This window comes from Macaca thibetana, chromosome 8 (genome assembly GCF_024542745.1).
Source record: "Macaca thibetana thibetana isolate TM-01 chromosome 8, ASM2454274v1, whole genome shotgun sequence".
In the NCBI taxonomy this organism is placed as follows: domain Eukaryota; kingdom Metazoa; phylum Chordata; class Mammalia; order Primates; family Cercopithecidae; genus Macaca; species Macaca thibetana.
Window position 1 is genome coordinate 69,840,268 of NC_065585.1, and position 23,573 is coordinate 69,863,840.

Genomic DNA, 23,573 nt, shown 5'->3' on the forward strand with positions numbered 1-23,573 from the left:
TCACTGCTCATTATACATTAATTATAATGCATTAGCCTCCTAGAAGACACTCCCACCAGCACCATGACAGTTTACAAATGTAATGGCAATGTCCAGAAGTTACCGTATATGGTCTTAAATGGGGAGAAACCCTCAGTTTCAGAAAATTGCTGCCCCTTTCTCAGAAAACTCATTAATAATACATGTCTTGTTTAGCATTTAATCAAGGAATAACTCTAAGTATACTAAATTGAGTAGCCTATGCCACTGCTCTGCCTATAGAGTAGCCATTCTTTTATTCCTTTACTTTTTTAATAACCTTGCTTTCACTTAACTCTATGGACTTCCCCTGAATTCTTTCTTGCATGAGGTCCAAGAACCCTCTCATGGTGTCTGGATCCGGGCCCCTTTCAAGTAAGAAAATCACTAAAAAATTAAAACAAATAGACTTGCCAGTAAGCAAAAAGCAGAGATAAAATGGAATATTTAAAAAATTTCAATTAATCCAAAAAAATACAGGAAAGAGTTAAAGCAGGTAAAAAGCAAATACTAAGCTGAGAGATTTAAGCCTTATCATTTCAATATTATATTTAATGTAAATGACATAAATATTTAATTTAATAGGATAAATTATCAGACGGGAAAAAAAAAAAGGCCCAACTCTGCTACCTACAAGAAGACTATGTTAAATATAAAGCAATGATAAGATTAAAAGTAAGTCTTTAGCAACGAGATCCCACTGCACACCTGTTAGAATGGCTAATAGTACATTCTAGCAAGGATGCGGAAGAACCTTCGGACATTGCTGGGAGGAATGCAAAATATGGTACAACCACATTTTTTTGGAATATTGGTGATTTTTAAAGTTAGCCATACAATGTCCCTTATAAGGGAATCCTTACAAAGCTTTATTTGTGATCACCAAAATCTAAAATTAATCAAAATGCTTTTCAACTGGTAAATGAATGATGTATTATGGTACATCCACATTATGGAATACCACTCAGAAGAAGAATGCAATGTACCACTGACACACAACAGCATGGATGAATCTCTAATCGTTTGTGCTGAGTGAAAGAAGCCAGACTCAAAATATTACACTGATGTTATTTTTTATGAAATTCTGAAAGAGGTAAAACTATCTGACCAAATAGAACGTGGATTACAGGGACTGAGAATAGGGGATGACATTGAAGACAAAGGGGCACCAAAGAATTTGTGGATTGATTGTGTTGCTTGCTAGATGACTGTATGCATGTGCCAATAATCTGAGAATAACACTACAAATTATGTAATGTATACACTAAAATGCATAAAAACTGGGTCTCAAAAAAAAGTAAGTGAATGGATGGAAATTATTCAGTCACTACATGTGAATCCTGGAGTGGCAATATTAATATCAAATAGTCTTCACAACAAAATTATTACCAAATATTTTTATACAAATTACATGTTAATAATATTTTGGATATGTTAGATCAAATAAAATGTATTATTCACAAGAATTTTTTTTCCTTTTACTAATGTAGATATTAGACAATTTAAGATCACATGTGTGGCTCATATTAAATTTCTATTAGATGGTGCTGGAATAGTGTGTCTGAAGATAGATCCATATACTAGTGATCAATTGATTTATTTAACAGACAGTAATAGTAATTCAATAGGATAGCATCATCTTTTCAACAAATGGTACTTGAAAAATTGAATATCCATATGGAAAAAAATAAACCTCCACCTTTACTTCACACTATGCACAAAAGTTAGCACAAATGGATCATAGACTTAATAAAACTCTTAGAGAAAACCATATTTAAAAATTCTTGCAACTTGGTGATAGCAAAGACTTCTTAGATATGACACAAAAAGCGTAAATCCCAAAACAAAACAAAACAAAACAAAAGATAAACTGGACTTCATCAAAATTTAAACATTTTGCTCTTTAAAAAACATAATTTAAAAAAAGGTTAAGCCACTAACTGGAAGAAAATATTCAAACTTTCTATATATAGTTTAAATATATATTATTTATATATATACTTAAAAAGATATACATATATATTTATATATTTATATCTAAATATAAAAACATAACCAAACAATTTTTTAATGGGAAAAATATTTGAACAGGTATTTTACAAAGTAGATATATAAATGACACATGAAAAGATGCTCAATGGTATTATTCATCAGGTAAATGCCAAATAAAACCCCAATAAGATAGCATTACACAACCGTTGAGTCACTAAAATCAAAAAGATCAATTAAAATTAATTTATTTAAATTAATTTAATAGATTTAAAAGACTAATTAAAATTGAAAAACAAGTTCGCCAACATGTGGAGCAAATGAAAGCTCTGTTACATTTACTGTGAGAATACAAGATGACACAACCACTTTGAAAAATAGCTCAGCAAAATCTTTTAAGGTTAATTATATATTAACCATATGACCCAGAAATTCTACTTATTTACTCTAAAAATGAAAATATTTGTATACCTAAAGACTTGTACATGAACGTTTATAACAGCTCCACTTGTGTTACTGAAAGGATGGAGCAATTTTAGTGTCTGTTAATAGGTGAAAGATAAGACAATTGATGGATATTCATATAATAAAATACCACTCAATCATAAAAAGAAGAAAATTCCTACTAAATGTAACAGTATGAACAAATCTTAAAAACATTATGCTGAGCAAGAAAGGCAAGACAGAAGACAGTAATACTATATATTAATATAAAACTCTAGAAAAGAGAAATCTAATAGATTTCTAGAAAAGAGAAATCTAATAGATTTCTAGAAAAGAGAAATCTAATAGATTTCTAGAAAAGAGAAATCTAATAGATTTCTAGAAAAGAGAAATCTAAATGTGCAACAGTTGTTGCCTGAATCTGAGGGCATTTGGGGAATTGACCAGGAAGAAGAAACAGATAATTTGGGGGGGGGGCTATGAACATGTTTTATATCTTAATTATAGTGGTGGTATATACAAATGTGTACATTTGCCAATACTCTTGTTATGGTTTGAATTGTGTCCCCACTAAATTCATATGTTTAAGTGTCCCAGTACTTCAGAAGGTGACCTCATAGGGAAATAGGGTCATTGCTGATGTAATTAGCTAATATGAGGTCCTGCTGGAGTCGGATGGGTCCCTAATCCTACATGACCAGTATCCTTATAAAAAAAGAGACATTTGGACACAGACCCACACACATGGAGAGTGCTGGGTGAAAATTACATTAATGCCACAAGCCAAGGAATGCATAAAATTGTCAGCAAATCAACTGACGGTAGGAGGAAGGCATGGAACAGAACCTTCCCTAGTACCTTCAGAGAGAGCGTGGCCCAGCCAACACGTTCATCTTGAATTTCTAGCCTCCAGAACTGTGAAACAATACATTTCTATTGTTTAAGCCACTTAGTCTGTGGAACTTCATTGCAGCAGCCCCAGGAAACTAATACAAGTCATCAGAATGAATAATTAAAAGCATTCATCTTTTGTATTTAAATTATTCCTCAATACATTTGATTTAAAATGATTGAACATGGTTCATGAAAATCTGAAATAAAATCCACACAACCTCTAAGAAAATGCAATATACATATGGAATTATCATTTAGTTAGTGTTCAGCAAGTACTAGCTAATTTCAGCCATGTTCTATCATTTAATTTAATTCTGTTATCAACCCTATGAGGAAGTCATTATAATTCCCATATTACATATGAGCAAAATATGCTTAAGCAAAGTTTAATGAAACTTGAATGGCATTAGCCAACTAGAAAGAAGCAAAGCTGACTTGGAAACACAACATTTTTCACTAGAAATGCATTGTTATATCACAGTTTATGCCTAATTTTACATGATTATTAACAATATCTAATGTTATATATGTGGATATCTATATGCATTTTACATTTTTATCTTTAACAAGAAATTTTCTGTTATGTTTTTCACTTCAATACTTCTCCCAAAATTCCTACATTCTAAATACAACCACCAAGCATGTCATCATTCTTGCTTCCTGAAGTCCAATGGCTAAGTTTTAACTACTTTAATGTCTTCCAAAATATGGTTTTCTTATTCTTTGATGGTTTCTTTTCTACACTAGTCTGTTCTTGTTTTATGGGTGTACTGTATTCCCTGAGGATATTGATGGTAAGATTTTAAGAGGTACTTTTCTCTAAAACATCTGCTTCTGGTGTCAGTTGATGTGATGCTTGCTTTTCTGTGCTTTTGTCTGACAGTTCATTTTGTCTGTTTTTGTATCTGTTTGAAGAACTGGATTGACTAAAGTGGTATCTCTTGTTGTCTACCTGTCACCTGGATAAGAGAGGTCTGACTTAAAGTTGTTTATGTGTATCATGGCATGTTAATTAGTTGGACTCATTTGAGGGTATGTGGGCAGGGTGAGGTTGAAGGGTAGAGTGAAATCCAGGAGTCCACCTGAATGAAAATCAGAAGGCAGATTCTTCAAGCACTTTGCTTTATGGTTGTGCCTAAAGAGAAGCCTTCTCCTCAACTGCACCCTTCTCTTGGGTGGGCTCTGAGCTGAGGCTCCATGTGTTCTGAATTGTCAATATGATTTCAACTGCCATCCACTTTCAGGATATCCATGCTTTTATGAGCACAATATTTTTATTTGTCTTTATCTCCCTTTTTATGAATTGGTGAAAGGGAAGTAATTCAGTGTATTTTCTTGAAAAAGTAGTTTATTAATTCCAAATCTACAGAACACAAACCCCATCCTTTCCTGGTGTTCCCTGAATCAATGTTCTTTTTAAAATTGTTTGTAGTCTACCTTTAAAGAAAGCTAAATTTCTACTCCTCTTCTACAGATCTTTCTACATCTAACAAATGTATGGCATATTCAAAGATTACAGAATTCTGTATAAGAGTATTTCTAAAGCTGATGTAAGGAGAGCTAATGAAATTATTCCCTGTCCCCATGGAAATGTCCAGCAGGAGTGATCCAATAGCAAGAGATGGGCTTTGGATTTAGAGAGACGGAAACATGAATCACATTTCCCAAACTCAAGGCCTTAGACAGTGTAGATTAACCTTTTAGAATCTACATTCTAAGACATAAGAATGGGAAAATAATATTGTCTCACAAGTTTGTTGTGAGAAGCAAATGCATTAAACGTATAGCAGTGTTTCTAAAATATTGTTGGTTCTCAATACATGTCATCCTCTCCTCCTGCTCTCAATCAATTTCAATTCATTGCTTATAGACATATTAATCATGTAAGAATCAAACTCCAGATCCCAGGAGTATTAAAGAACTTTATTATAAAGGGCTATAAAACTCAGTTTGTTATTAATACAGAATGTATCTCATACTTTGCTCCTGTGCTCAAAATCTGAATTCCTGAGTGCCTTTTGAGTATACTGGTATGTGTCACATCATAGTGTTATTCATGTTGGGCATCTGTTAGAGCACCAACAGTGCCTTTTAACCCTAAAGAAATTCTTTCAACCTTTGTCTGCTTCCCCGTTTACATGTCCAGACTCAATACAGCATGCCTTTGGCTTTTTGTTGCTGTTGTTTCTAGAGTATTCCTGTCATAAGGTATTTTGCATAGTGTTTATTTATGTAAGAAATTATTCCCCTTCCAAGTTACTTCTGCTCATCCTTAAGTTCTTCTGAACTTTGTCAGTTCCTCAGGAAAGTCATCTTTACTCTTCCCCCAAGGTCAAGTCCCACTTTTCAATACTGCCATGGTACTATATAGACTTTCTTTGTAGTAACAAAGCTCTATAATCTCCATTGTTTCCTGTATTTACTTATGTGATTATCTAATTAATAATGTTTACCTCACTAGAATCTAATTTCCTGAGGACATTTTTGTTTATAAACATATCTACAGTGATCAGCACAAACCTATAGCAGATTGTAGGAACTCAGTTTTTGGATGAATGAAAGCAGAAAGCTTCAGAAGGGGTTATTTGTTTTTCGTTATATTGTCCCTGACCATGCTGATCTCATATCATTTTGTAAAAAATTCTTATCTGTCTTAGCATAAGGACTCAATCAGGTTAGGCTTTTTAAAAGCATTTCCCTTTTCGATCCGCCATCTGTGGTGGAGTCGCCACCAAAATGCAGATTTTCGTGAAAACCCTTACGGGGAAGACCATCACCCTCGAGGCTGAACCCTCGAATACGATAGAAAATGTAAAGGCCAAGATCCAGGAGAAGGAAGGAATTCCTCCTGCTCTGCAAAGACTGATCTTTGCTGGCAAGCAACTGGAAGATGGACATACTTTGTCTGACTACAATATTCAAAAGGAGTCTACTCTTCATCTTGTGTTGAGACTTCGTGGTGGTGCTAAGAAAAGGAAGAAGAAGTCTTACACCACTCCCAAGAAGAATAAGCACAAGAGAAAGAAGGTTATGCTGGCTGTCCTGAAATATTATAAGGTGGATGAGAAGGGCAAAATTAGTCGCCTTCGTCGAGAGTGCCCGTCTGATGAATGTGGTGCTGGGGTGTTTATGGCAAGCCACTTTGACAGACATTATTGTGACAAATGTTGTCTGACTTATTGCTTCAACAAGCCAGAAGACAAGTAACTGTATGAGTTAATAAAAGACACGAACTAAAAAAAAAAAAAAAAAAAAAAAGCATTTCTATTTTTTTTTTTTTTTTTTTTTTTTGAGACTAGGTCTTGCTCTGTTGCCCAGACTGGAGTGCAGTGGTGCAATCACAGCTCACTGTAGCCTCAACTTCCTGGGCTCAGGTGGTCCTCCAACCTCAGCCACCCAAGTAGCTGGGACTAGAAGTAGGCAACACCATGCCTGGCTAATTTTTGTAGAGACGGGGTTTCATCATGCACAGACTGGTCTCAAACTCCTGAGCTTAAGTGATCTACTCACCTCAGCCCCACAAAGTGCTGGACCACAAGCCTGAGCCACCACACCCAGCCTCTAATGATATTTGTAATCTGTTTGTGCCTTTTAATTATGTATCTCTAATTTCTACTTCATCTTCTGTACATGTTTCTTTTTAAAACTGAGCTTATCAGATACAGTCATGTGTAGGCCCCTTTGCTTTTCATCTTCATCAGTATAGTGGTAAACACAATTGCCAATTCACTATTACTAGTAATCATTGGAAAATTAGTTTTCATAACTTAATGGTCCAGTGCAAGGATGTTTGCTTACTAGCATTGTTTCACACTCTGGTAATTCTGTGCAAAGTGACATAAGGATTAGGGGATAAGAGGAAGTAGAGAATATCTAATTGTTAAGAGCAGTGTTCTAACGAGTTTGCCTGCCTTTTTAAAATCTCAAACTGATATAATTTCGACTTAATTACAACAAATTAATAAAAGAGGATCAGATTATTTCACTAAACTATTTCTTCAGCTCCTGAATATTGTGTGGTGCCAGGGTAGAAGTATCACCTCAGATAAGTTTTTTAAATCAACTCTAACAATGTAATTCTTTGTGCAATGAATTAGCTTAAAGTTCAAATCTGAAATTTGGTATGTCTGCAAAAACGATAGCTCCGTTTCTTTGCTTGGCTCACTATGCTATTTAGAAGAGTTTACATTTCTTTAAAAACATTTTAGAATGGCTAGAGAACAGTCAAGATTTTAGAGTACAGTATTGAAAAGTGGACCCTGTAATATGCAAATTATCTAATATTAGTAATTTATTTTCAAAATACTATGCTTGAAATACATAATAATTTTTAATACGTGAAGAGCATTAAAGTAACACATGGTCTGGTAAACTTTAAATGCTAAAGTAATATTAATACTATTCTATAAGCATTGATCTGTTTTAAATCCACGTCTATCAATAAATTATTTTCACTAGCTATAGTACTTTATGTTTGTGTTGACATCACATTATAATGTGGAAAAAAATCATTTTCATAAAAAATTATGAATTGTTGGAATGTTCACTCAACAATACTGATATACCATTTGTAGAGTCCACGGACGTAAAAATCATTGAGATAATTGTGCTCTTGGGTAGAGAGATGAGTATTACCATTCACAAAGAGCTTATCTTTTAAAGAATATAATCAAACACAAATAATTAAAATGGCCAAATTAAAAGGATATCATATTAGCATTTAATTCTTACAAGGAGAATCACAGGAAAATTCATGGAGGATTTCACATTTACTTAAGTGCCAAAGGATCAATAGCATATGACAGATGAATAGTTTCCCCAAACTAAATAACAAAAATTATGATAATAATAGAAAATGGCATCCACTGACCACATGTGTTTATTATTCCTTTAAGTACATTACACATAATGTGTCAATTAATTCGTAGAGCAATCTCAAGGAGATATTATTTGTTCCATTTTACAGGTAAGGTAAATTGAAGCTAAATAACTCACCCGAGGCCACGCCTTGTGTCGAAGATAGGTAAACAATAGGAACAAGACTATGGAAGTTCTCAAATGTTTTTACAAGGGTGTTTGGTTTTTCTTAAGCAATGGAAACTCACGGAAGAGTTAATTTCCAGGGTTCTGGTGCTGGGAAATACGAATGCATTAAAAAGGAATGGAGAAAGACACAAAGAAGAGGCTCCAGCTGAAGACATTACAATAGTAAGGGGAATTGATGATGGAGATCTAAACTAAGAGCAAATAGAAGAAAATCTTACACTGACAGAACTGATGGGGCGTCCCTGTTGTGCGAGGGGCAGTAAGGACCAGAAAAAGAGTCTATGTAAAGTCACGCTATTTAAGAAGGTGGTAATGTATCCTTTCAAAAAAATGTTCCCATAAAAATCTGCTTTTAAGTTTTGCAATCTTTAATGTATACATCATTGTTTTAATTACCAGTATTTTGAACCACTTAGCTATAAGCCAATACTTATTAAATGATCAAAAATGTTGATGTCTTTATAATTTGCACTCCAGAAGCTATTTATGTGAGCCCTTCTTCTTTTACTTTTGTATTATCCTCTCTCTTGCTTTCCTTGATCACTGCATGGTATTTATCTCTTTTATTCCTCCTAAGCTCCTAATCATTTACCTTCTAAAGGTATTTGAAGTATTTATTGTTCTGTCAATTCTTTTATAATCACTTTGTATCTTTCAGATTTTTTCCTACTTTATAAATTCATCTCTTTTTATTCAAAATCTCCCTTGCTATGTCTCTAAATATGTGTTTCTCTTTCACATGCAAATACTGAAATAATTAGGTCGATTTTGTAGACATCTGGTATTAAGTATGTTATCATACTAACGTCAATAAACCAAATTTAGAAGACTTACAATAATTTTGTTCATTTATCTTAAAGTGATTTCTAAATCAAAATAAGCATGGAAAAGGAACTGAAAATAAAACTTTGAAACATGATTAATTTTAATATGTTTATGGGAAATAATAAATCCACCAGCAGAAAAAAAAATTACCAAAACTAACATTTTACAGATTTTAGTATCAAAGCATAATACATTTTTCATAGAAACAAATATATCACCATTATAGGCACCATGATACGGCAATATTTATACACAAGGTCATTTACCATTTAAAAAAAAAAATCAGTGGCAATGGTGATTTAATACATTAGTTCATCTTTGTTCAACTTTTTGCTATTATACTTCCTGCCCTGCAGGAGTATTTGCCAGGATACAAAAGAAAATATGTGACCTTAATTTTAACAGTACATAGAAAGCTCTGGCTGCCCATGCTTAACCCTACGTTTACTACATGATCACTAGGAACGTTTTCATACCACTACTCTGACTTTATTACATTTATTTTTAAGGCCACTCCCAAGGAATCAAACATTTTAACAGATTCATTTGGATATTAAAGGATTATTTTATATAAAATAAGAAGTGCAATATCAGAACTTAATATTCTATATGCCTAAATTAACAGAAGAAAAAAAAACCTTAGTTATTAAGTGGAAAATTATTTGAGATTATTTGGAGTTGATAATGGCATAGCATTGAACTGAGGAAAATGTGATAGTTTCTTTCAGTTTTATAGTCGATTATTTTTAAATGTACTAGGTGATTTTCTGAGGGCCATTCACATTCAATGTTTAGATTCATTTTATTAGTGGCATATACAAAGCACCATATAATATATGAAATGTAGAACAATCATGACTATGTAATTAACTGTAGAAATAACTGCTAAGAAAATATAGCAATATTTAACACAGGATTTCTAAACCCATTATATTTTCATTACTTTTCCCAAAGCTAATGTCCCATGTTTTATTTTATAGACTTTGTTTATCAAGATTTATATGTATTTGGCACTTTTGGGGGCTGAAAATAGTTGATGTACTCTGTACAGTAATGTTACAGTTTTATACAAAATTCAGAAATACTGCATTTGGAATAGTCTTTACAATCCTCTTCCAAGTATTCCATTTCACACAACAGCAAATACTCTGAATGCCTTTCCTCCTGGAGGATTCTGTAAACTGCAAAAAAAAAAAAAAAAAAAAATACACAAGGTATATTGTTATCTCTATACATAATCCTTCTTATAAATCATGCTTTCTTATGACAGTCAAGAAAGCAGCTCTACGAATCCAGATGGTCAACTTTCTTAGGCTACTATAATTTATAGTTATTGGAAAGCTTGAACGAAAGAGCTTAACTCTTGGTTCCATGCTGGGCTGCAAGTACTAACAACATTTAAGATGTGTAATGGTAATAATAGTAGTCTCTACAGAACTTCATAGATTCTACATCATATTTTCCTATATTATCTCCTTTCATTCTCATAAAGTAGAGTTTGGCAGCTGTTATTCAGTTTTAATGGGGAATACTGAGACTCAGATTTACAACTGATATGCATGGTTACAAGCTTAAAATACAGCTGATACTTAGGCAATACTCTAGAGCACTAGCTTATTATCATTGCCCACTAGCTTATCATCATTGCCCAAGTCTGACAAAATTTAAATTACATTGCTATCATACCGATTAATACTCTTAACATCTATAATTACAAGAAAAATATTAGTAAGGATATTTAATGGTCAAATCTGAAAGGACCTAAGAATATCTTCACTGAAATGAAAAAATACACACACACACACACAGACACACACACACACAGACACACACACACACACAGACACACACACAGACACACACACATACACACACACACAGACACACACACAGACACACACAGACACACACACATACACACACACACACAGAGCATTCAATCTCATTTTGAAAGTACTTTTAAATAGAAGTTAAAAGTAATGCAGACTCATAAATTTTACTCTTTACTAAATTGTTTATATTTATTTAGCAACATAAATCAAGGTATGTTTTGTTTAAAAGTCTAAAAGTTAAAACAGATTGGTAGTACCATTAATCATTATTTATTCAAATCAACTGTAAGCTTTTGAAGCTTTTACATAAAGTTTTATTTCCTTAATAATTACAAAAGACTTTTGGAGATCAATAAAATAAATGCTAAGAAAGAGAAAGTGAAATATCTTTTATATATTTATTCGTACAAGAAAAAAGGGAGAGAATTTTTGAGTGAGCAAAAATAAGGGTATCACAAGGGTGCACACACAACATATACACACATGTGCATGCATGCATGCCAGGTTTTTCACGCAAGTAGATGGCCAATCCAAATATTTTATTTATGAGAAACAGACTGACTGAGTGCCTCAGGAAGTGAATGTGTTTGCTGTGTTTCCTTTTTGTACACAGTTAAATACTGGAATAACACATATCTCTGAGCCTATGGACTGAATCTAAGCTTTGAGATTTACAAGTTATATGAACTTGGGCACATCATTTAACCCCTCGGAGTCTCAGTTAACATATATATACATATGTATATGTGTATATGTATGTATATGTGTATATATGTATATATAAAATATATGTGTATATGTATACATTCACACATACACAGAAACACACATATATACATAAATATACATATGCACCCTCACACATATATACAGTCACACACATACACATATACACACGTATATACACACACTCATACATATATACAGACACACACACATACATATACATACACACACACACACACACACACACACATATGTGCATACATATATATATCTCTCTCTCTCTCTCCGGGTATAGGCCTGACATTTCAAGGATGTTGAAGCTGAGCTAACATACTTAGAGTGCTCAGGAGCATCTAACATCTGGAATATTCATAGTAGGTATTCAAAAATAATTATTATACCGCTTTATCAGGATATCACCTATCATTTTATGGTTTTAAAATAAATCTAAGAATTACAAGGCATGAATAAAACCATATCACTCAGTTTAGCTTATAAAGTTGCATATCCAATTTTATAACTCAAAGATCCATTTTATGTATTATTCTGCTTAAAGAGGACATAAGCAGGTTGTAGAGATGTCACTTTCTCAACACTCACCTCTTGATATAGTCTAATATGAAAACAGATAATGCAGATTTGTATTTTTGAGAGGATGACACCCAGATGGTTACGTGGAAGGTAATCTAGATACCCCGCATGACACATCCTTTGGTGTACATATGTGTGCTCTCCACTGGCAATTTTGAAGAATCCAGGAAATACCTAAAAGTTAGGGATTTTTCTATATACAAATAAATAGGACTTTTAATATTACTTTTATAAGTAACAATGATTTTAAAAATCACCATTGCTTCATTTATTTTAATATTTAGTGATACCTGATAAAGTGAGTTACAAGAATTTTCTCACATCACCAAAATATATGACACTAGTGGGTGGGTTAAATAATATGAAAAATGACCTGAAAGAGTTCATTTATATCACACTAGGCATCCAACTTCAAATCAATTAGAGAGTTTGGTTCTAGGGAAAATCAGACATTGTTTTTGTCAAATACTTTGTCAGATAACTGGATTAGAGAAATATTCTGTGCCTTGCTCACCTAGAAAGAATTAAATATAAAAACTAATCTAGAAAATCCAAAAGAGGATGAAAGAAAGTTCCTAATTATAAGATCAATTAACAAAAGAGTAGTTCTGACTTGTAATCCGATTTTCATGTTGATTTTTATAAGCCTGCAGGAGACAGGCACCTCTGGTACTACAGCTTCTCCCATCCCTGGAAGGCTGACTGGTACACAAGTGTGCAAAGGAACACACTGACTCTGCCACTTAACTTTGAAAAAAATTAAAAATGTTAAAGTGGGTCAACTGTGCAGCAATCATGAATGCAGTGATAGATGGTACGTAAAATTATACATACATATGTTTTGTTTTTACCTTTCTGAGAAGATTCCATTCTGAAAAGAAGCAATGTAGGTCTTTCTTTTGTCCACAGGCATTACATCAACATAACCACCATGATTTCGAACCACTCCAGCATGTACTGCTGCCCTGCAGATACTGGACAGCTGAGAAGGCAAGGAAACAAACAAACTGCCATTATTGGAAATTCCTGTTGGACTTGTCCAGCCTATTCTTCCGTTATTAATAGACTAAAGTCGCTGACATCCTGATGTCATGGATAGCCAGTGAGCAGCTACAGGATGAGGTTTTGTGCAGAAAGGAGTGTTTGAAATGTCACAAAGTCAAAGCCAATTCGGAGCAAGCCTGAAGGCCAACCTTAAGGGTGATGCAATGGTAAGACCCCTCCCCAGTCTAATCTAGCAAACACCTGTTCTGTCCAAACAGTAGGCTTTAGAGTATCAAAGCAATAGAAAGCAAATTAGCTTCTTTTATCTCTTCTAGCGCCTGTTTGTCATTCTTCAGTTTTAGCCTTTGTTCTATACTGGGCTCACTCTGACTAAATGCTCACAGGTTAGATTATTCATCCCTCAGGTATGTTCACTTTTGCCTAATACAAACTCCACCATAGTTCTGCATATGACTATGGCCCCTGTTCCAAAATACAAGAAATGGGGTAGTTTTTTTCTTAGTAAATAATGTAATCTACACAGATAAACTTTGCCTAATAACCCTAAAAAGAAAAAAATGAAGAATCATCATAGCTTCTACCTAGATTTGTAATGCCTGTCAATTTAGTTTGAATGGTCTGACATGAAATACTAGGAAAGTCCTCTGATTACATTGTACTAGTCATATAATCTGAACTGAATGGGATTTCTATGGAGAAGAAAATTATTGTTTCAGTTCCAATACTTTCAAATTTTTAAAACTACTGAATTCTAAAAGTCAGATCATTTCTTTTGGCCCATTAAAATCTTCAATTTTAACATTTGCTTTAGTCCAAATGTTTTACCAAACTTTGTCAACAACTAAGTACAATCCAAGGAAATCCGACCAAAGAAAATATTTTAACTGTTTCAGTATAAAGCAATCCATGTCAAATGCCCATGAGTCTTTTCTGATTCCATTGGTGTGTTCTTTTATCTCTATGCACATGTGAGTGATTTAATATGCTTTTTTAAGTTCGCATAAGCATGTATATCTTACATGACCTTGCTTTATTACTGTGCTGTGAACTCTAGAGCATCAGTCAGTATTTATTAGATCAGAGTCTGAATGCCAAGCTGTTTAATCCTTTCCATGCTTTTGCTGTATCACAAAATACCATGTATCTAAAACCTCCATCCTTACTCAAACGCATTTTCTTCAACATTTAAAGTCCCACTGAATTACATTTGCATCCAATATGGTTCCTAACAGATGGGATTAAAAATAATTCTGTGCACATTTCAGTATTTGTTCTGTTAAAAGAGTATTAATCAGCATTTTTCCCAAGGTAACAAAAGTGCTTAGATACAACGTTTACTTAAAGTCCAAGTACTTAATATGTTTTGAGGCTATTGTATTGCCTGCAGTTGTGCATTCAGCAGGCATCCCTATTTGAGTTCAAAGGTCAGAAGACATTTTCTTTTCATACTCAGACTTCATAAACTCTAATATGTGATGAAAAGAATTATTTATCTGTAAAAATAGAATTTTTAATGAATGCAGAAATATATAATAAACTATAAATAAAAGTTCAAATAAACAGAATGTACAAGGTCTAACTATAAATGGAAGGAAAGAAAGAGAAAGGAAGGAGGGAGGGAAGGAGGGAAGGAGGGATGGAGTCTGGCTGATTGGTTCTCACATTTTCATACTTTATTTGGAGAGATAATGTATTTTGTCAGGCCAGGGAAGACTGGCAATTAATGATTGGATCTCTGATTTCGTACTTGCCATTTGACAGTAATCTTTGTATTTCCAACTTACTCTTCAAACGACCTATATGATACACACATTACACACCCATTTCACTGAGGGTAGAAAGATAAAATGATCTCAAGATATGAGTTCTAACAAAACCTGAACTCTAACAAATAGATGGCTTTAAAGGTATAGAAGTATACAGGATATTTTGAAAGATTTTCACTAGACATGACTAAAATTAAAAGTTCTCCTGCTTAAAGGGAAAATCTGAAAAGTATAATTTCTTTGGAAATCTCTGTTGAGTTCAGATATGCACATTCCTATATATTTGTTAATCTACTTGTTTCAACAAATATTTATGTGCAAGGTACTTGGTTAATATCTGACGTAACTATGTGCTCTAAGCTCTGTTCAGGCAGGACGTGCCTGTCTTGTTCACGGCTTGGCAGACATCAAATTCGTGATCAAAATACGATGAATGAATAACCCAGCTGCTGCCCTTGAGAAACTTACTAACTAATAAAAGAGATAGGGTAATAATCATAATATCAAATTCAACAGGCTAAGTGCCAAAAGGAGAAAATGAAGTGATAGGGGTAGAAATAGGGGCAACTTCATACTTGAGTTGGAAGGTCCAGCAACATACCCTCAGAGAAAGTGGCAATAATTTAGGTTTTGAAGAATGACCACAATTTTGACATAAAATTTTCAAAAATATTGCATTTCAACAGAGGCAAGAATATAAGCACAAATGTGAAGACTAGCACGTTCAAGATACCAGCAGGATGTTTCAGTGGCACATAAGACTAGTTCAAATCTGGAGCTTGAGAGAGACTCAGAATTGGAGAATAACTGCAAAGGTAAAGCTGAACTGAAAAAAATCTGGACCTAAGAAAGCTCACCAAGAGAAATAGGTGGTAATATACATATTCAGTCCTCTTTATACGATCAAATTCCCTTAATATTCTATTGAGTATGTGCATAAGACATTTCCTAAATTTGCATTTGTAACTCTCTGGCTTAGAAATCTGTAATGGTTTCTAAGTGTTTGCCTCATAAAACATAAACTCATCAGCGTGCGCTTTCAGACTTTGTCCACACACTGATGTGAGCTGGGTTCCTCTCTCTCTGACTAACTTGGTGGAAGCCCCTTTTCGTTCCGATTTTCAGCAGATCAGAAACAAAGCTATCTGCTAGACTGATGTACAGCTCATTTACTCTTAACTCCATTACTTTGTAAATGTCACTTATCCCACTAGAACATGTTCCCTGATCCTCTTTACCAATGGACACTAAAAACCTAGCTCAACAAGCACTTAACAGGCCTGGCACCTTGGAAGGCCAAGGCAGGAGGACTGCTTGAGGCCACACCAGCCTGGGCAACACAGTGAGACCTCATCTCTACAACAACAGAAAAAGAGCCAGGCGTGGTGTCATGTGTTTGTTCTTCCAGCTACTTGGGAGGCTGAGGCAGGAGGATCACTTGAGCCCAAGTTTGAGGTTAAACTGAGATATGACCATGCCACTGCACTCCAGCCTGGGCCATCACAGCTCACATTCCTCGTCCAACCCCACTAAAGTCATCTCTTAAAACATCCCCTCAATTAGTTCTCTTTTGCATATATTTTAATGTAGCATCTCTATGACTCTATGCTACATTTTAAATGGCCGTTTGGCACTGAAGATATTGTTTAGACTTTTGACAAAATCTTAATTATCCAGTTTAGACTTCAAATACGAAAGAATCAAAAGAAAAACGAAACACATTTTCCTTCCCAACAATGACTATAGACTATTTCATTATGTGTCTTATATAAAACATATGGGGAGAATGTGAAGAAAAATTTTGTCAAATAATTATACACTCATATCTTACATATGGATATTAATTTTTTGGTGATATGGATGTTTAACTCTTCTGAGAATGCCTATTAACAAAGTCTGTTTCTTTGCTCTGTATATAAATGTACATATACACATTTAAATGTGGCTATATATTTATATATATACATGAATGTTGAAAGCTGTATAAATTAGGATACTTACATCAGAATAAACTCGAGTTCCAATTACACGAGCATAATGTGGATTTGCTTGCATACAGTTACGAGGACAGTATATTCTGAAAAAAATAATATATATATTAAGCTGGTTACTTACGTCTTTCTTGTTAGTAAAACCACAGATATGTATACACAAAGTAAGCTCAACATTCTAAACCTTACTCATTTTTTTCTCCTGAAATAGGTCAATTGTACAAGCCCAGGCAGTAGACACAATTGCTTCTGTTTATCTATTTCTATCTTTTGGCACAAATGTGATTTAAAAAAAATTAGGAAGCTGTCTAATGTGGGGATTTCGAGCCAAAAGAAACATCAGAAAGCATCTCTATGTATCTGAGAGGTTGGTACTCAATATATCTGTAGAATTTACTAAACCAATAACTTGGAAAATCTGAATCATTGTCTGCCTCATATATCTCATAGTTTCTCTTCTTTATATTCACATCTTTGGAATCTCATTCAGTTTCATGGTTTTAATTATCATCTTTAAATGGCTGATTTCCAAATTTACATTTCCAGTTGGGACCTCTCTTAATTCCAAACGTGAATATCCTACTGCTTGTTCAACATCTCCACTTAGTTATAATAAACATCTCAAGCTTACCATGTATAAAACCAAATTCCTAATCTCCTTCTCTAGTTCCCAAATCTGTTCTTTCTGTAGGCTTCCCATTGCAATAAATGGCACCTCCATGATTCCAAGTGCTCAGGCCAGAAACCTTTCTATCTTCAATCCCTCTCTTAATCTCACACCTTACGTTCAACCCATCTGCAATTTCTATTGGCTGTACATGAAAACATATCCAAGATCAGAGCATCCCCAAGCACCTCAATCATGGTAACTCTGGGCTCTATCATCTACTCTCTAACTTACTGCAATAGGCTCTTCTAGGCTTCTATGGTCTCCCTGCTTCCAATTTGTCCCTCTTCAATCTGTTTTCCATACTTATATTAAAACATACAAGTCCAGCCAGGCGCGGTAGCTCATGCCTGTAATCCCAGCACTCTGGGAGGCCGAGGTGGGTGGATTGCCTGAGGTCAGGAGTTCGTGACCCGTCTGGCCAACATGGTGAAACCCCGTCTCTACTAAAAATACAAAAATCAGCCGGGCATGGTGCTGGGTGCCTGTAATCCCACTACTCGGGAGGCTGAGGCAGGAGAATTGCTGGAACCTGGGAGGCAGAGGTTGCAGTGAGCTGAGATTGTGCCACTGCACTTCAGCCTGGGCAACACAGCAAGACTCCATCTCAAAACAAAACAACAACAAAAAATGTACAATTTCAAACACATCATTCCTCTACTCTAAATATTCCAGTGGCTTCCATCACATTCAGAGTAAATGACAAGAGCCTCAGGAAGGTCAATAAGCCCTGTATCTTCTATCCTCACTGCCTTTCCAATTTTATATCTTACTCCTTTCCCACTTTCTCACCCTGCTCCAGTCACACTGGCCTAATGGTTATTCCTCAAATGCACACAATAGCCTTCTGCCTTAGAGCCTTTGCATTTATCTTCCTCTCTGCATGGAATGCTCTTCCTCTAGAAATCCTACTGCCTTACTGACATCTGGTTGGCTTAGCTCACTTAAAAGACATTTCCCAACACTTTTTTTTGTTGTTAGGCTCTAATACAATATGACCAAAAGCTTTTCATTTAAACAAAGGATCCAATTATCAATATTTAATCAATCACATGATATTTTTAAAAATCTACTCCCAAAGTTGAAGAAACTGTCAAATGGCACTTCACTTTTAATCAAGTGGCTCATCTGCATTCACACACACACACACACACACCCATCAATAAAAGGAAATACAAACTAAAACTGGAAAAAACACAATTTTAAGTAGTAAATGAGACTCTCAACATAATTATGTTACAATCATTGGTGGATGATAGCATCAACAATTTTCCTGAAAGTATAATAAATATACTTCAGTTGAAACTACCCTTGCCAATTGAAGCAGATCTTCCTTAAGATAGCTTTTAAGAAATAGTTATAGTTCTTATTTCTAAAATTTGTATAACGCTGTATACTCTAGAGTGTATATACTTCACATAACATGGAAACCAGAACCATTTAAATATAAGTAATAAATGCACCTGAGTTTCTATAACTTTGAATTAAAGGATTCATTGTTATAAAAGATGCTGTCTGGGGTTTCTGCAGGAGGAAGGGTGTCCCCTTTGACTGGCAACTGATCTTACTGTATTTGAGAACTGCTAGGCATTCACTGCAATCCTTATGGTTGTAAAATCACTTGCTCTGCATGCTCTGCAAACTCTATCTTGCCCATATTCAGCTGTTGGTTTCCGGAATGCCAACGTCAATAATCCAAGTTGAGTTAGTTTCTACTCAGATGAGTTCAGGTAAAACAAAGATTGGGGGAAGTTTTTGCTTGTTTGTATTCCAATCTGTTTTTAACAGCTTGTTATGTACTACTGAGAAGGTAGGTACTGGTCCAGTAAATGTTTTTTTGTTTTTTGTTTTTTTTTTCCCCACCCACAATTTGCTGGTAAACTTTGAATGAAAATACTGACATACTTTAATATCTACTTTACATCTTGAGCATTCAATAAATTTTAAAGATCTAATTGTTTATAGATATATATAAAACTGGATGCTTCTTATATAAGATATTAAGTAATAATTACTACAGAGTAACCAAATGGTTACTAAATAATAGTTTAAGATAGAGTTTATTTTGAATTGTTCTACCAGACATGGAAACTTTCAAGGACATGACTTGCAGGTAAATCTTGTTTCTTCAAGGTCTTCTTGAGCTAATTTAATTTAATTTATTTATTGGCATTTTTTCTCCGTAATAGACTATGGCTCAGCCTACTTAAGTGATATGAAATTCTAAAAGAAATGTACCAACTACATGGTTCCCTAAAAGTTATAACCTGTCATATACATAATATCATAACCTAGTTTATGAAACTATTACAAATTTCATATGGGAAAAACAAAAGACAATTTTGTTTCACTGAAATAAAAAAAAAGGGAGAAGCTTTTCAGACTACTTAACATCAATATTATGTAAAAATTGTCATTTCTATGGATTTATTATATTGGTAACAGTAAAGGCTAAAATTAAATTTTAAAAATTTATATCATTTTCCCTATTTTGATGTTTTGCTTTCTGAAACAAGCCAAGAAATAGGGAGGTTGTTTATTAATGCTTTACTTGATTTATCCCTTTTGCAACAATATTGATATAGTTTGTTTTGTAGTTATAAAATTACCATTTATTGAGCATCTGCTATTGAGAGCCTTATGTTAGAATGATGGACAGAGACTATCCTTATTATTTGGTCCTCATAAACCTAGTCACATGGCTGACATAAGGCTAGGCATACTATTGGTACTTAGTAGGTATTTAATAAATATTTATACATTTAAATTCTAAAGTTCCTGGTTTTTTTCCACATATTATGATGCTAAAATTTACCATCTTCACCTAGCAATACATCTTTACTTTTTTCTTTAAAACTGCAATTTGTGCTGGGCGCGGTGGCTCAAGCCTGTAATCCCAGCACTTTGGGAGGCCGAGGCGGGTGGATCACGAGGTCAGGAGATCGAGACCATCCTGGCTAACATGGTGAAACCCGGTCTTTACTAAAAATGCAAAAAACTAGCCGGGCGTGGTGGCGGGCGCCTGTAGTCCCAGCTACTCAGGAGGCTGAGGCAGGAGAATGGCGTAAACCCGGGAGGCGGAGCTTGCAGTGAGCCGAGATCGCACCACTGCACTCCAGCCTGGGTGACACAGCGAGACTCCGTCTCAAAAAAAAAAAAAAAAAAAACAAAACTGCAATTTGTAAATGTAGGGGTCTTGAGAAATCTGAAAAAAAATATTTCTACAAAATTGTCTAAGACTATGCAGCAAATAATGATTTAATCAAATATGTGGGCCTTATAAGAGCATAATTGGTCAAGCTCTAGTAACAGCAGATTGTATTTTTATCATAAAAATATTCAGCATATAATTCATTGGTGAACAAATGGCAAAAAGTATATGATGCACTTCACCCAGTAAGAGGTCCTCAAATTATCCTGCATACTTGGTAATCTGCGTATTTCAGCAAATACAAGCTGAGGACTTCTAAAATTCTCAATTAAAATGCACCAAGTTAGCTGGCCAAAAACATTATAACAGCAGTCCTGCATTAGTAGAGACAAATGATTTGAAAAGAAACAGACTATGTGTATGTGAGGAAGTCTATTGTTTATATCACATCTGTAACTTGGAAACTGATAGAAAATGAAGTACTCTGTTATATGAAGATCACAGTCTTCTGTTATAAAGATTCCGTTATGTACCTTGTGAACAGCCAGTCCCATTCTTTAAGTGAAATGTTGCTTTCATTTTAAAAGGGCAAGTAATGACGTTTTTCCAAAGTAGATAAACTTTTCCATAAAAATTAAGCTCCTTAAATTTTTAGGTATGTTGTCAAATTACAATTATATCTTGAAATCTCATTACTAGTTTTTAGAAGTAGTGTGGATATTTGCATTAATGGAAATAGTGCAGATAGAACTAAGACTGGATATATGGAGACACAATTTATTTTTCCTATCTACTGATTATGGATTAAACCATAATACTTCTAACAGTTTTCATCTTAGCTTGGCCAAGATAAATAAAGCTTTTTTCATGATTTTATAGTACATAAATTCCATTATAATTCTGTAAAAGAGAATATACAAAAAAATAAAAGAAAGGCAAAGATGGGCTTTTTAACTTACCAAATGCAATCAGATTGATCTAATTTAAAAAACTGGATAATAATGTTAAAAATATGAGTTATGCCACTTTAGTTTCTGTTGTAAGAAACTTACGAACTGAATGATTTTGTCCCTTCAAAGTTCATATGTTGAAGTCTCAATCCCCAATTTGACTGAACTTGGAGACACAGGGCCTTTATGAAGGTAATTAATGTTAAACGAAGTCATAAGGGTGGGGTCCTCATCCAATAGGATTAGTGTCCTTATAAGAAGAGATGTAAGAGAGAGAGCTCTCTTTCTCCCTCCACCATGTGAGGACACAGAGAAGGTGGCCATCTGTAGACCAGGAAGAGAGCCCTCATCAGGACCCGAATCAGCCAGCACCTTGATCTTGAACTTCTCAACCTCCAGAACTGTGAGAAACAAATTTCTATTGATTATACCACCCAGTCAGTGCTATTTCGTTACAGCAGCCAGAGCAGACTAATAAAGGACTCTTTGTAGCACAGATGAATATACAGATTACACGCATAAACCCTGATATTATGAAATAGCAGAGAATACTTTTGCATTGGGAGAAAGTACACTCGGCCTGCCTGGAGTGCATGTAGTTTATGATGTTCCATTGCTCCCTCCAGTTTAGCAGTTCAAGATTATACATCTTTTGAATCCCAGAGACACCAGAATTTCAGGCAAAAACAGTTATCGCAGGGCCAAAGTTCCCTATGTGTACACTGGTTTACCTTGGGCAATGTGAAGCAGGCTTATGAAATGGACAGAGCTGTTCCACAGTTGTTTCACAAGTCACAGCCTGAACTGAAGAATTAAAACACAAAACAATGAGTGAATCCTTTGAAAGCAATAACATATTACATAGTACTAAGAAAATAAGATGAAGAATGTGCTAACCTGTTACTTTAGAGACTGTGAAGGAATTAGCAGACTGATATTTGCTGAAGGTAAAAATACAGAAATGTTCATTATTTTCACATAGTCATCATAAGCAGCAGCATCATTTCTGGAATCTTTCAAGTCTATGAACACTTAATTTTCTTTTTAAACACTTATTACACTAGACAAGTAGCAATATAAGAATATATCATCAGTTTTATGCTAAATCCATATTACCATCAGTTATTAACCAAATCAATACCATTCTTAAGGTGATCTCTTTTCATTATTAATCTCAAAAACTTATAGATAATAGCATAAAGCTATATCTATTTTGATTCCTATCAAAATTAAAACCCTCAAATACTAATTTCCTGCCTCCACAAGACCAAACTATTTATTCTTTCACAACAGGAAATACAAAACAATGCTGTTAAAAGACTACAAAAAATAAGTACCGAAGGGAGTGTACATTATTCCTTTTTGGTTCCTCCTAGTATCTAGCAAAATGTCTACAGTAAAATGAATTAACTTCTCCTCTTTACATGCATTATTAAAATGCTGAAATATAAGATCAGGCACACAATTACACATCAAAATTTTAATTGGTTTATATATATCCAAATTTTTAGAAAAACATCTATTGCAAAAGGTAAGGCTACTTTAACGTGGTTCACTCTCTGAATATATTAGCTCAGAACTGAAGGTGTAAAATTTCAACAACTCTTTATTTCTGTCAGCTTCAAATTCAGTATTTAATATTCCTCATCTACAATGTGTCCAAAAGAAATAACATTCT

At 34.2% G+C, this 23,573-nt stretch overlaps 2 protein-coding genes across 3 annotated transcripts in view; one reads left to right on the forward strand and one right to left on the reverse strand.

Annotated features, from left to right (window-relative positions):
* The first annotated feature begins 6,041 nt into the window (after positions 1 to 6,041).
* LOC126961706 (ubiquitin-40S ribosomal protein S27a-like) lies at positions 6,042 to 6,604 on the forward strand. The gene has a single exon (XM_050802324.1). The coding sequence runs from the start codon at positions 6,082 to 6,084 to the stop codon at positions 6,550 to 6,552; it is 471 nt and encodes a 156-aa protein (XP_050658281.1). The 5' UTR covers positions 6,042 to 6,081; the 3' UTR covers positions 6,553 to 6,604.
* A 2,694-nt stretch (positions 6,605 to 9,298) lies between these two features.
* The window catches only part of CRISPLD1 (cysteine rich secretory protein LCCL domain containing 1), a 45,182-nt gene continuing 30,907 nt past the window's right edge, over positions 9,299 to 23,573 (reverse strand). For both annotated transcript variants that reach the window (XM_050802302.1, XM_050802303.1), the window contains 5 exons: positions 22,793 to 22,836; positions 22,627 to 22,699; positions 17,138 to 17,213; positions 13,217 to 13,347; positions 9,299 to 10,397 (listed from right to left, as the gene is read on the reverse strand). In XM_050802302.1, the coding sequence (XP_050658259.1) occupies positions 10,346 to 10,397; positions 13,217 to 13,347; positions 17,138 to 17,213; positions 22,627 to 22,699; positions 22,793 to 22,836 (376 nt within the window). In that variant the 3' untranslated portion in view covers positions 9,299 to 10,345. The remainder of the gene's footprint in view (positions 10,398 to 13,216; positions 13,348 to 17,137; positions 17,214 to 22,626; positions 22,700 to 22,792; positions 22,837 to 23,573) is intronic.

Bases quoted from the DNA above. Each gene is read 5' to 3' on its own strand.
- LOC126961706 (XM_050802324.1), top strand. From the start codon at position 6,082: ATGCAGATTTTCGTGAAAACCCTTACGGGGAAGACCATCACCCTCGAG.